The sequence below is a fragment of the Nelusetta ayraudi genome, unplaced genomic scaffold (genome assembly GCF_046127955.1).
Source record: "Nelusetta ayraudi isolate G7.1 ecotype Tasmania unplaced genomic scaffold, CSIRO-AGI_Nayr_v1 ptg000075l, whole genome shotgun sequence".
Lineage (NCBI taxonomy): Eukaryota > Metazoa > Chordata > Actinopteri > Tetraodontiformes > Monacanthidae > Nelusetta > Nelusetta ayraudi.
Genome location: NW_027466125.1, coordinates 1374421 through 1389629, shown reverse-complemented (window position 1 = coordinate 1389629; position 15209 = coordinate 1374421). Strand labels below are relative to the sequence as shown.

At 47.4% G+C, this 15209-nt stretch overlaps 1 protein-coding gene across 1 annotated transcript in view; it reads right to left on the bottom strand.

Annotated features, from left to right (window-relative positions):
* gpc3 (glypican 3) overlaps positions 1-15209 on the bottom strand; it is a 119670-nt gene that overhangs the window by 19782 nt on the left and 84679 nt on the right. The window contains exon 6 of the mRNA XM_076043508.1: positions 11319-11424. Coding sequence (XP_075899623.1) covers positions 11319-11424 — 106 coding nt within the window. The remainder of the gene's footprint in view (positions 1-11318; positions 11425-15209) is intronic.

Below are 15209 nucleotides of genomic sequence, written 5' to 3'. Positions count from 1 at the left end.
AGTGATGATGCATTCAGGGGAAATGGGGGGGGGGGGGGGTGATTGCCATCAGGCTCTGTGTTTCGTCGTCGTTCTCCTCCTCCTCCTCCTCCTCCTCTTCTTCCTCTTCACACACAGGACAGGACATGCCTGGACAAGCTGTTCAGCGCTGCAGCCAGACGGAGAACCCACTGTCTAAAGGCAGCAACACATCTTGTCCACAAATCTAATCTACTGAGCAGCAGCAGACGGGCAAAACAGGCAAACAGGCCCCAAAAAAAAGAAAAGAAAAGACCTCAAGTGACCTTCGGGAGGCAGGACGGCATTGTTCCAGTCTGATGGTTCCCAAAAAGCGTGTTCAATCAGATCAACACTGATTTTTGGTTTGTTAGCATCCACTTGGTGGAAAAACAACTAAGAACACACAATATGGCATATTAAAATCAGAGAATTACTTAAAAAAAACAAAAAAAAACAACAACAACTAAAAGTTCTTTTATCAACCTGAATGTTACTCTTCTTTAAGCACATTATTTTGGTCTTACTCCAGAGTGTTTAATTCACTCTCAGGCCTCGTCAGCTACAGAAGTGAATTCTTTTGTTTACAGAAATCCTTTAAAAACCTAAAAACTGTGTTGTCTAAAGTATTTTTTCAATAAAAATAGTAATAATAGGAAATATAATCATAATAGTGTTAAAATGGGGCGACACGTGGGTTCGATTCTGGGCCTGGGTGTGCATGTGCATGTGAGTGTGAATGGTTGTTTGTCTCTATGTGGCCCTGCGATGAACTGGCGACTTGTACTGGGTGTCCCCTGCCTTTGCCCTATATGACAGCTGTTATAGGCTCCAGCAGACCCCCGTGACCCTGAGCTCAGGAAGAAGCGGGTATGGAAGGTGAATGAATGAATAGTGTTAAAATGTCTTTCCTCAGGGGCTTGTTTTTTCTGATAGGATCTAAAATTGCACCAATGCACTTAATTAATAATATTATTAAATGCTTCTCATTCGCTACATGATATTTCATTTATGTGCAGCACACGTGGTCAAGTGTTTCCATGAGATTTGATATGTAACTAAAGTGGAATTAGAACAATTCCATCTTACCCAGTGCAAAAAAAAAAAAAGGGTGTGGACATTTCGAGTGGGGGTCAACAGAGAGCCAGAACAACTGGCAGCAGTGAGGAGTCGAGCTATTTATTAATCACTAGCGGAGACGTTTGTTCTGTGAGCAGCGCGACTGACTGCCTCAGTCTTTGACTCACTGCTTCTCACAGTCTCTTTCCCCCCCCTTCTTTTATACTTTTACAGTTATATATGCACACTTTGTGAATACTGATGGTCTTTTGCCACATCAAAGGCAAAAGGAAAAAAAACAACTTTTCCATTTTCACTCCTGGTTTAAACACGACACCCTGAGTTGACTTTACTCCTCGATGACTCACTGAACCTTGTCTGTGAAGCTTTAGTCACAGCTTGTATTTTTTTTTCTTTTCTTTCTTTTCCTTTTTGTTAAGGTAGGCTTAATAAACTTGGCCTCAGGGCGTATTTTGCATCTGGCTTTAACTGGGTTGTCTGCGATATATTATCCTCATAGTGCTATTTTTTTTTTAAATAACTGATGAATTTTTTGATGAATCTTCTAAATATAAAGGTAAGCTTCTTGTTTAAAACGTAAGTAAATAAAACGCTACTATACTCCCTATGCTCTGAGACCCATTCAGGCCAAATCAGGCATCGCAGCTCCCACTCCTCGTCTTTATTGTGTAGGTAGATGGTAGGTTTGGGTTGCTGCCGTGCATACCACAGGGGCAGTGATGTCACGCTCCAGTGGCCAACCGTGGAAGCTGTGCAGCAAAACTGGTCAATGGATGGGAAAAAGTTTGAGCTCGGAGCTAAACGTCAAACATCTGCACAAACACAGACATTCCTGTTCTTCTGCTAGTCTCATGCGAGGTTTAAGAAACGAAAAATAAACTGCAAGATCACTGTACACACTGGTGGATGTGTGAAGGGGGAGGAGTCCAGGTCGCTGGGTGCGCCCCGAGACCCCCTAGGAGCCAATCAAATGGCAGTCCCGTTCATTTAAATGGAGTTGCTAACGAGTTAGCTAGCACATACGCCGAAAATGTTTTTTTGGCTTCCAGGTTGATTCCCGATTATGCGACCCCATAGAGCATGTAGCAGTAGTGTCACTTCCAAGCATGCCTGTATAAGTCACGTGCTCTATCACACTCTATAGGCCAATCAGAACAAGCCAAGACACAGAAGCACGTTTGACGCCATGATGTTAGGCTGGGAATATAAAACTCTTTTCTGGGGATTTTCAGGCTTTCATGATTTTTTTTTAGAAACATTAAAAGTCAATGACTTAAAAATCTATAAAAAAAAAATAGCTCTTATGAACAGTGGTTTAGGTCAAAGGTCGTGCTCTCAACCGTTTTAGTCATTTATTTTGTATTGCAGTCTATGGGGGAAAATGTTCTTTGGGATGTGTAGGATTTTTGGTTGCAATACCTCGAGTGGCCACTGTAGTGAAATGACAGCGCCATCATACTGGCAGTACGGTATCCACTTCTTATAATACTGTCCATCCGTGTTTGGCCGTATGAACAGGAAACCTTCTGTCAGTTCGGGAAACACAGGAAGTGGACATTCCGAATGTATGAATTCTGCAGATAAAAGCAGAGCCTGGAGAGAACGGACAAGAAGCTCGGTGGGAGAGCGACAGCCAGACAGAGGAATGACAGGAGATGGAGAGAGAGGGAGAGATGAAAAGCTTGCCGACGGGCCGAGTGGCGTTTCGCAAGACGCAGCCTGCCCCCCCCGAAATCCCGCCCCCTTCCAGGACTCATTACTCAACTTTTATTGAATGTGAAATGCAGCGGGGGGAGAGGACGAGGGGGGGTGGGGGGGTCCTCTGCTCCCTCATTCCATTCTAATTTTCCCCCGCCCCACACACACACACACCCTGGCCCAGCCATTCCTGCCGATCTGTCTGTGGTCGTGTATGTCACCCGACAGGCGAACGGCCCCAGACGGTTAATGCAGACAAGATTAATTTCCTGACGTTAATTCCACTTGAAGCAGGCGGCGAGTAGCTGGAATTCTGCAGCTCACTTGCTGAACCAACTGGGCGTGTGTGTCCTGCTCAGCCAGACTGTTTTCAGATTGCTCTTGACTCGGGGCCTTGATGAGTAATTGGACAGATTTTTTATTTTTTTGGAAAAGTTTATGTTGTTTAAATGTGGCGGGCCAGTGACTAGCGTGGGCTACGCAGCTCAGCGTTACCAGAGTTTCTGACCTCCACTGTCTTTTTAAGTCCTGTACTTATACATAAAATATATTTTAGTGGTGGGACTTGATTAAAACAATTAATCCAATTAATTATGGCCTTTGTAATTAATTAATCATAACTAATCACATATCAATAATTGAGATAAAAACAGAGGTGGGGAAGTATCTAAGTACAAATACTTTATTGCTGTTCTTGAGTAGATTTTTACTGTACTTTATTAGCTTTTCTGCCGAGCACAAATATCATATATCTTTCTACTTCGTACATTGGAAAAACATGCCTGTTACTGAATGGTTGTCTGTGTCTATGTGGCCCTGCGATGAACTGGCGACTTGTCCAGGGTGTCACCCTGCCTTCACTCTATTCTAATGAATGAATGTATATATATACACATATGTATCCCCTCTGGGGGGTGAAATACGATGTGCGTGATGACAACTTCCTGCCCTGATGATGAAGTTGTTGTCGATGGAGAGCGTTTATGTACCGTATCTGAGAACGCCTCATTGTCTGCGTGAGGTTTGATTTTTTTTTTTCTTTTTTTAAAAAAAACTTTCATTCCTGCACAGCTAACCACCGGCCGCCCGCTAAATCAGATGACGCTCCTTCACACACACGCGCGCGCATGCACACACACGGTCGCCTTGTTGTACTTGCTGCCGCTCTTCTCCTCCCTCCCTCACCTCCCTGCTTCCCAGAGTCCTTCACTTCCTGACTGACAGCGGACGCGCTGGCCGTCCCATGATAGCGCATCAGCAGAGCCCAACGGTCGCTGGGTTCGCCGGGCGGCTCACACCAGGTGGACGGTTGACCTGTGGGTGTGTGTGTGTGTGTGTGTGTGTGTGTGTGTCGTGGAGAGGGGGTTGGGGTGCTGTGGTTACACAGGTGGGGTCAAAGCGTACAGGAAGTGGTTGAAGAATGCTCCAAAATCACAAAGTGGGGTCAAAGGCGTCGTAGCGGCGGCAGCAGCGCGGGGAATGTGGCAGTGCTAAACACTTTGACAGGTCCGGAGAGGAGCCTCACGCTGCTGCTTCCCCTCCCTCCCCACACACACACACACACACACACACACACACACCGCCGCCGCCGCCACCACAAACAAAAGGCAGAGAAGGAACGGGGAGGTCCCTGACCCTCACTGGGAGACCCTCTGATGACCCAGCAGAGACAGGAAACAGGAAGTGTGACCCCTGACCTCTTTGGCTGGTGAGGGGCGGGGGGGGGGTGAGCGGTGGTAATGGTGCTGGGGGGTGGGGGTGGAGGGGATCCTGTTACACAGCAACACGTGACAACAAGTACAGGATGTGCGGATCAGGTCGCTGCAGGAAGGTCTGACGGCCCAGAGGAATATTAGATTAGGTGCATGGGAAGCAGCAAAACACACACACACACACACACACACACACACACACACACACACACACACAGGAAAGACGCACACAGTGTATGTGCTGCCTGCCAGGCTGCAGCAGGGTTTTTATAAGCCGGCTGTGTGATAATTATACCCAGTGGGGTGGTAGTGGTGTGGGAGCAGGTCGGGGGTGGGGCGACCTCGGCTCGGGCCTCAGGGCTGCAGGGGGCGGAGCTAAGGAGAAGTGGGTGGCGGTGGTAAAAGGCTCTGTCGGCTTGGGTCTCATTAGTGGGACAGACTAATTGGAAAAAGGGGAGGAGCCTGGTAAAAAAAAGTTTCTGTCTGACCTCCCAGCCAGCAGAGGGGGTGTGCGTGTGTGTGTGCGTGCGTGCGTGTGTGTGTGTCACGAAGCTTGCTAAGCCACTCTTGAACACACAGCCTTGCAAAGTCCAGAGGAAGTGAAAGGAGGGCTGGAAGTGGGCGGAGCCTTCAAACAGGGCGATAACTGGGAGTCTCCGCCTCCTCATCCCCCGAATCCACCCCACTTCCCCCCTCCCACACACACACGCCCTGCTGCCGCTCCTCGGAAGGTTCACACCAGGTGTCACACCTCGTTCACCGAGCAGCACGACACACACACGAACACACGCACAAACACACACACACACACACACACACACACACATATATACAAAAGTAGGGGAAGGCGAGAGGACGGCAAGCCCGAGGGGACATATTAAATAACACTTCAGAAAGTCTCAGTAAATAACATCAAACGGGAGGCGAACTCTTTGACTGGAGCGCCGAACATAATAATGACCTAGTGAGCCGGTGTAAGTTTACACAACAGCACCAAGGGCACACACACACACACACACACACACACACACACACACACACACACACACACACACTCACCGCCGCCACTGTGTCATCAAACAGCCTCCATTTCAACTCCGCTGTAATTATATCACACAAGGCGCTGCCTTCGCTGACTCTATTATTTGACGCGTCGCTCTCATTGTCGTCGTCCCTCCGTCGCCACGAGTCGCCGCCGCTTCACACAAGCCAAGCGGATTCCTGACCATGTGTGGGCAGCGGCCGCCACGCAGCGTTCACAGTCGTGGGGGTGGGGGGACCGGTGTTCTCAACCTCGGCAAACGCGTGTGTTGAGTTATATATCCGAGAGAGACCGAGAGCAAGTGGGAGCGAGCGGGAGGTCTGGAGGAAGCGGCGGCCGGGCCAGGCCGTCTGGTGGCTCAGAGGAAGCAAAGCTGCCTGATGGAATTCGTGGCAGCGCTCGGGATCTGGTTTGTTTTTCCCCCCGAGTTTTGGAATTCCAGTCTCACCTGCAGGATTTTCCCAGGTTCTGGCTTCAATTAGAGTCCAGTGGAGGGAGGGAGGAGGGCGGTTGGGGGGGAGGGGGGGGTGGACGGTGGAAGAGAGGGTGAGGAGAGCGAAAAGGCGACAGAGCTGGAGTGTGTCACACACAACTCAACACAGCTGGAGGAGTGAGGAGGAGGAGTGAGGGGAATGATAACCTCCTGATGAAGGTTCCTCCCAGATCTTCAGATCTTCCACCTTCCAGTCCCTCCGACCAACCGAGCGGCGGTGGTGCAGTCGCTGCCTAATCAAAGGCCAATCACGTAATTGCTCCATTTTTTTTTTTTTTGCCACTAGCTCAAGCGTCTCCTGCCAGATTAGTCCGGAAACCCGAAACTCTGGGAAGCTAAACAGATGTACACCCCCACCCCATCCCTCCCTCCATTCTCGAAAAAACAAACTTTGCAGAACATGGAACACATCACCCAAATAATATGTTCTAATTTAAGAGAGAGAGCACAAGCTGGCTCCTCTCTCCCTCTCTCTCTCTCTTTCTCTCTTTCCTTCCATACAAGGCAACTCACTCACTCACTCGCTCGACTGGCCGACCGAGCGAGTGACACTGAAGGAACGCGACCGCTGCTGCTCCAGCGGCACTGAGAGAGAGTGAACAAGCGGAGGAGCATCAGAGGATCATCAAGCAGGAGCCAAACATGAGGCCTCGGCTCTCCTGTCAGCTCCGACAAACACAGGAGGCCAGATGGGACCTCACACACACACACACACACACACACACACACACACACACACACACACACACACACACACACACACGGACAAGTGGCCCCGGCTCTGTTTAAAGAATGTGATGGTAGAGGTCTTCAGTAACAGAGAAGAAGTTCTATTCTCTTCAGTTACTCAGAGTTCAGCTTCACTTCACTTCACAAACTTGGCCGCCAGCTCCGCCATGACATCACTCGCTCGCTCGCTCACTCTGGGCGTGAGAAAGGCGTTTTTATAAGCCCGGGCGACCGGCTTTGTGGATTCCTCTCTCAGCGAGGCACAAAGGCGGAGAGTCCTCTACTCTCTCTCTCTCTCTCTCTCTCTCTCTCTCTCTCTCTCCTCCCAGATATCTGCTGATGCTCCAATCAGCAGATATGAGACAGGCAACATGAAAAATGACACATTTCCGCTGAGCGAGCTGCATTTCACTGGCCCTTCGTCAGCAGAGTGCGGCGGAGGCTCCCTACACCAGGGAGGGTGGGAGGCCAACTCTGGAAGGAAACCGTGTGAGGAGGAGGAGGAGGAGGAGGACTCCCAGAATCCCTCACTGCTGAAGAGTTGGTCGGCCGCACAAACACGGTCGCCTGAGCAGTAGCGTTACTAGCCATCGGATCACATGATACACTCAAGAGTGCACTGTAAATAATTTCATTTTACTTTTGTAAATATCTTTTTATTCCCCAACTCATTTCCATGTTCCCTGCAATGAACTGGCTGGAGAACTGGGAGAAGCTCCAGCTGAACCCCAGTCCCTGGGTGCAGGAGGAAGTGGCTATAGAAGGCGGATATATGGATGTGTGCTATATTTCTATTACATGTTTATTTCTATGTGTGTGAAAGATCAGAGACTGTTGCATAATGACAATAAAAAAAAGTTAAATCTTCAATGCAACTGATGTCAATGTTGTTTTCATTTTTAGACTTCCATATATATACATAAAACGTTTAGCTGAAATAACATCGATAAGATTTAGTTTTTTTAAATATATATATGGAATTTAAAAAGAAGAATTTGGCGCCCACCTCCACCAGGGGGCGACCTATACGCAAATACACGTGGGTTGTATCGGTATGTCTAGAAATACCCCTGACGGCGCCTGAGACTCGATTCCCGGTCAGAAAGAAAGTGGCCGTAGATTGTTTTCACAGTTTGAGGCCAGAGGGAGAAGAAACATCCAGTCAAAGGGAAAAAAGAGGCAGGAGTCGTAAAAAAGGGCCCTTGTGTGTGTGTGTGTGTGTGTGTGTGTGAGAGAGAGAGAGAGACCCATGTCCTCCTGTATGTGCAGGTCGAATCTGAAAGCACATAATGGATGATAATAATAATTCCTCCAACAGCTTCAGGCCTGCTGACCCTCCCAATGCAGCATCACAAGACTGAGGCAACGCTGCCGTTTTCAATCAGCCATGTGGCACCGGAGCCACGGGCTTCCAGGAACATTACACACTATCTGACTGCTGGCCGGCGCTGCTGCACCGCGCCTACGAACAGGGCAGATGAAAGTAATTATCTGTGAGCCGTGGCCTCCTCTGCTCCGCTCCGCTCCGCTCTGTTCTGCTCTCCTTCCTCCGATCAGATGCTTTAATGAGGAGTGTTTTTCTGGAGCAGCGTCCAGAGCCGGTGGTCCTTTAACTGGCAGCAGGAGGTGGAGACCTTGTAAAAGTGCTTTTAACTCGACATCACTTTCTCCGTTGCCTTCAGAGCTTGTTTACAGCACTCTGGCTCGGAGCGGCGGAAATGCCGAGTTAATAAAGAGTTGGCTGGACTGTAAAAAAAAGAAAGAAAGAAAAAGGAAGTGGAGGGTCTGTTCTGTCTGGTTGATTCAAGTCCAGTTCCAGGTACAGACTGTCAGGACATCATGTCATCAGTCGCTTCATCTCCATCTTCAGTTTTAAATTTGGATTTTGAGAAAAGTTTTTCTTAAAGTTTCCAAATTGTTCTGAAAAGTCATATTGTACTAAAAAATCTTCAGCCTGTCGGCGAACTCCTCAGATGTACGAACAACTTTTACTTTTACTCTATCTTTACTATATTTACTTTTCCAGAAAATGGTTCTTCAAACACACAGTTCTGGGAACTGACCTTTTGTGAACTTCCAAAGGGAACGGGTTTATCACTAACACCCTGCATGATAGCTAAAGGACCTGATTGGGGATTGGATCAGTTTTTAGGATAATTTAGTGCGTGAAACTGCTCGACTGGAGTCAAAGGAGGATCTGTAAACATTGCATGCATTACATGGGACCTTAACAATGGCAGACAGATTTTCAAAAATATTGCGATCAAACAATATCAACCCTCCTCCCTCTGTGATACAATGTCACAACGTGGGAGATCCGCTGGCTCACTAAGTGGCATGAGTAGCATTTAGCGGACTGTTCAGTTGTCACCACTCAGTGGTACTTGACAAACAGCAGCTTGCTAATGTAGTCTAATCTCACCAGTCTCACATCACATTTACATTTTTTTGATTTCGCTGCGTTTCACGACTGATTATGAGAAAGTGAACTTCAGAAAACACTGTCTTTAGCCCTCTGTTTACAGCCTCCTGCAAACAAAACGAGCGTCTTGCTAAAAATGATGTTCATCCCAGATGAACGGAAGAGGCGATAAAAAAAGAACAACAAGAAGAAGACCACTAGGTGGCGTCAAAGTGCAGAACAATAAACATCAGGCTGCAGCATAGGCCTTACGAACCACTCTGGCTGTAAATTCCTTTTAAAGTCTCAATTTCCTTCTAAAAACCTAACAAACTGCAGATTCATCCAAAAGTTGATGAATTCCCACAAAAAAAAGTGAAAAACGCTTCGCTCAAACTGAGCCGCAGTCCTAGCTAAATAGTTTAACGGCATGTCACGCTTTGATCAGCTCTTGCATATAGCAATAGCTGATGGTGTTGAAGAATTGCCTTGATCTCATTTCTGCACAATAGACCTTTATCAGTCAGAAACATTAGTTTTATCGCGCATGAAAAAAATACCCCATGCAGGGTGGTGGGGTCGAGGGCTGGGGGTGGTGGAGGGAGTGGGGGGGGGAGGGGGCGGCCCTCTTGTCAGAAGTTAATCCAGCTGACTGATGTGGAGAAGTGACAGGAAGTTGCTGGACTTCAGAGGCAGAAACGAGCGCTAACGGTCATCAGATCCGGGATTTTAAAAAAGCAGCCGAGCGCATCGCAGCTCTGAATTAAGATCAGATGTGGCGATGTGAACAGGACCACCGGGACCTGCTGGTGATCTGGCGGCCTCGGGATCAGCCTGCACCACCACCTACCTCAGCGCCGCCGCGCTGTACTGTCACACGGTGGGTTTGAAAGAGACGCTGGTGGACGTCGACATGACGAGCTCCCTCGTTTCTCCACCAAGCATTTTTGATTTTATTTTATTCTTTTCTGCGGTGGAATCTCATCAAAAAGCCATCAGACCGTCTGCTGGTAAACAGTTTGCTGGTTAACAGTTTGCTGGCGCTCGGTTGGTTGGTTACTAATGTTTGTTCTGTCTGGCTGCAACAACAACCACAACAACAAAAAGATTTGAATCGGATTACATTGTTTTTTGTTTTTTCCATTTCAACATGTCGAGAAAGTGAACTCACTTCAGAAAGACACAAAAACACTTCAGTTTTCAGCAAAAATGAGGGGCCTTTGTTGCCAATGACATCCGTTCAGCTGTGTACCTCCCAGTAATGGAGGTGGTTGGATCATCTGTCAAAACAAGAGCTGTGGCTCTGACCTCCTCTTGTTTTTTGAAAAAAGAGAACCACTCTGGCACTATTTTGACTGCAGAGTCATTTTCATGGCGGGGATGTTTGCACATAGAGGAGGGAGGCAGTGGCCGACGTTATAAAATAGCTACTGACATGTTTTTTAGAGGGAGGGAGGGTGCGGGGCAGGTTTAAAGCTTCCTGAGTCAGATTTAATTGGAGGAATTAATTGTCGGGAGGATCGTGTAGCAGGTAAGAAAACACATTTCTGAGGTGCCGTGCTTTTCTCATGAGGTCACGCTTGGCTGGGTAGAAGAAAAAAAAAGGCCATTTCGAAAAATCGCACCGCCTGGTTCCACGGCCGACTGTATTTTCCTGAGGGTCTGTGCCTGGTTCCCTGCCAGGTTCCTAGATCTCCCAGAGTGTTTAAACTGGGGAGGAGGACGGTAATCCGCTGTGACAAGCTCACAGATCACAGACAGAGTAAAAAAGCATTCAGGTAGGTGGCTGTGTGTTTGCGTGGGTGTGTGTTTGGGTGGGTGGGTGCTAAGTGTTCAAGCTGCAGCCTGATGTGTTGACAGTGACAAGTTCAAGCACCAGGAAACAGGAAGTGGAGGCAGATCTGCGGGCTGATAGCTCCGCCCACGGAGGCCAAGCCTGTTCACAAGAGAGTCTCCCGGCCAGGGGCTTGACCTTGATGACAACCAAGGTCGCCACCGTGGGCTCCACTTACAGCACAACACTATTGACTTGGAACTTGTGAAACTTTTTAAAGTGGAGTTTTTTTTCGATAAACTTCCTCGAAACGGAATATTTGATTTGGCTCGTCCGGCGCCGACCTTCACAGGAACCACTGCGACCTCCAGAGAGTTGCTGGCTCAGCTCACCTGGTTGATGTGTTTGAGTTTGTCGATGATCTGGCTGATGACCGGCTCGGGGGGTTTGTTGCTCCGGGACTCGGTGCCCGGGTGGGACTTCTTCAGGCCGGGAAACCTGGCGGGAGAGGAGGGGAGAGACACCGGCAGTGATTTTAACCCGGTCACCGCTGCAAACAAGGTCTTCACTACCATCTAGTGTTGAAAAAGGGAAACTACAGCTCTTTAGGCTTTAACCCTTTGCAGGGCATATTATTATTATTATTATTATTATTATTATTATTATTATTATTATTATTATTATTATTAATAATAATATAATTATTATTATTATTATTAATAATAATATAATTATTATTATTATTATTATTATTATTATTATTATTATTATTATTATTATTATTATAATAATAATAATAATAATAATGATAATAATAATAATAAATCAACTGTTACCTTGCTGATGTTGTCATGTCAAAAATAAAAAGAAAGAAAAGAATAAAAAGGTAAGTTTATTTAGCGTAATTTTAAAAGTAAGTCATGAAAGGTTCTCTTCTTATATCCCGCATTGAAATTATGTCATGTTATGATATCCAATTGTTTCACTGAGTGACATATAAATGGGTCAGTTTCAGGAGCGGAAAGATAACTTGTTGCTGCGTCTTCACTAAAAAAGAATGAAACAACTGAAAGCTTGACTAAATAACTATGATCACTCAAATGGTTTATCTTCTGGGAAATGATCAATCAACAGTCTTCATCGACTTTATCGTTAATCACATTCAGATGGAGGCGGGGAGCTCAAGTCAGATGGTCATGATATGGAAACAAGCAGCTTTACTTAAGTCCAGTTGTTGTTGTTTTTCAAGCATTTTGTTTTGAGCAACGATAGAGGGAAACTGGGAGCTCAGTGTAACAGGCAGGTGCTCACATGTCCACCAGGGTTGTGGAGGAACCATTTCTCTCCTGTCTCCCGGACAGGAGGAGGAGCCAGCCAGTCCCAAACTTTCCTGCAGGTGTTTCTCTTTTCTCCCCCCCTCCTATTCCGACTGTTCAGTGCAGAGGATTAACCCCTTCCCGGAAAAAAAACGTTTTCTGCAAACAGGACTGAAACCTTCAATCAAGCTAAGCATTTCCTTGACGGAAAAAGTGTATTTTCAGCCATGATGTTTGAGTGTTTCCTAGCTGTGAGGTCTAAACCAGTCAACAGAGTAACCACAGCGGTGAACCGCAGTGATGAAAAAAGTTTCATTCCTCCAGTCTGATGTGTCAGCGCCGGGGTTCACATCTGGTTGCCTTCAGGGACTTGTTGAGGGTCAGGAAACGACGTGTTCTGGATTCAAATTCCCACTTTTGTCACCGCAAACAAGCCAGCAAGGTCGGAGAGACTTCCCATGTCGTGCATTTAACAACACTGAGCTGAACTAAATCTTTATTTTAATTCTTTATTTTACTGTCAATCCATTTTTTTTTATCTGATTGCTGATGACTGATTATGTAGATGAGAAACTGAATTTCCTTTGAGATAAATAAAGCACCTATCTATCTATCTATCTATCTATCTATCTATCTATCTATCTATCTATCCATCCATCTCTCGCTCGTGTCACACTGATTTGTGGGAAACAACAAGGCTTCTGGGGTGTGAGGTCATACTCCCCTGAACCCCCTCCCACACCCACACCCTCAGCCCCACCCCCCAACCGTGCACCTGTTCTCTTGACATCCCCACCCATCCTTCTCCCACCTCCCTCCCGTCATCGTCAGACATTTCCTTAAGCTCAAATGACTTTTCCCCTGCTAGTTTTTTTTTCCCTCCTCCTCAGCCATGATCTCACCCTCCCTCGGCAGCTAATTATTACATTAATAATGGAGAGAGACTTGCGATCCATTAAGAGGAGGAAATATGGGTCGATGAGGGATTGTTAGATCAGGCAGACCTGGAGGAGGAGGGAGGGAGGAAGGGAGGGGGGGAGGGAGGAGGGGAGGAGCCCAGGCAGGTTGGCGTTTCACATCGTAGATAGCGGTCAGATAAAAATCCCTCTGTTTCTGTTTCTGTGGCTCCTTATCTGATGGCTTCTGTGTGCGATGTTCTGCCGCACTGATCAGATCGGTTCGGTTCCAGGAAATCCAGCGTCACATCACTCACTCGCTCATTTGCTCCAGGCCCAGACTGATGTTTCTCAACTGACAGATTAAAAAAAAAAATCAAACAACAAAGGGAGAGGAGGTGTGGAGCTATGGGGAGTTCAGGTGTCACAACATGATGGAGGTCTGGTGCTTTTCACACCACCTGCTCACACCTCCAGAGTGGCTCTTCTCCTCCAATGTGGAGATTCTTCCTCCGGAGGTGCGTCATGTCGAGCAAGAGAATCAGATTTTTACATCGGCTGTAGACGATTGTGTTTGTAAGTAACAGCAGGTAGCCGACGAACAGAACCAGAGACTCCAGAGAGTCCAGAGAGTTTGATCTGATCTGATCTCAGGTCAACGTATACTTCCTTAAGCTAAAGATAAAGTGGCTCTGGTCAAACCTCTGCTGGCCTGTCTGTCACCCCAACAGCTGATTTCCACACTGGCACATCCAGAAATAATTGCAGATTTTTATTATAACTTTTCATATTGAATCAAATTGGCAAAACGAGAACACAGATAGATTCCTCAATGTATTCCCAAGCAATCAGTTCTTGTCAAAGTTTAAAAAAAAGAAAATAAAGAATCCCGATACGCAATAATAAAATGGTAACCTTTCCTTTCCCCCCCATCAACTGAGGAATATTAAATGTTTTATTATGACCTTTAAATGCACTTTTATCTGGGCTCCTGCCATAACTGAAGCTCAGTAATAAAGTGATGCAAACAGGAAATGAGAGCAGGAGCCTGTTTTTTTTATTTTCCAGCCCCAACAAATAATCTTCAGATTAACAGATTTGTGTTTTGCTCGGGCGACGTAGTGTCAGTGATTCATGGATTCAGGCTGGTTATAAAACTGCATGATAATAATGAAAAACAAAAAAAAGGCAGGAAACCACAGTCTTGTCACATGGGTCCAAAATACAGGTTCACACATAGTTTCATACCAAGCCGGCTGTGATGATTTGGAAACTGTCAATTCTATTTAACACTGGCAAAGTCACAACCAGCTGCACCCTTTACCTGCAGCCAACAGAGACTCCTCCACCTCCTCCTTCTCTCCCTCCTACTGCTCCTCTATCTCCTCCTCCTCCTCCACCTTCTCCTGCTCCTCCATCTCCATCTCCTCCTCCTGCTCCTTCCCCAACTCCTCCTCCTCCTCCTCCTCCTCTCCCTCCTCCTGCTCCTTCCCCAACTCCTTCTCCACCTTCTCTTACTCCTCCTGCTCCCACACCTCTTCCTCCTTCCCCTCCTCCTCCTTCGCTCCCTCATCCTGCTCCATCCCCTCATCCTGCTCCACCTTCTCTTCCTCCTCCTGCTCCTTCCCCTGCTCTTCCTCCTCCCTCTTCTTCCTCCTCCTCCTCCATCACCTCCTCCCGCACCTCTCCTTCTCTGCCTCCTCCCCCTCCTTCCCCTCCCCCTCCACCCTCCTTCCTCCTTCCCCGCCTCCTCCTCCTCCACATTATTTTCCTCCTCCTGCTCCTTCCTCCTCGCTCTTCTTCCTCCTCCTCCTCCTCTTCCTGCCCCCTCCTTCTCCTCCACCTCCTCTCCTTCCTCCTTCTCCCTCTCCTTCCCCCCTCCTCCCTCTCCTTCCTCCTTCTGTCCCTCCTCCTCCTCCTACCTCACCTCCCCCTCCTCCTCCCTCTCCTTCCTCCCTCACCTCCTCCTGCCCCCCTCCTACTCTCCTCCTCTCCCTCCTCCACCTCCTCCTGGCCTATAGTCACTCACTCTCACACTATTCATTTTACACGCCGCCCAGATTAAACGTTT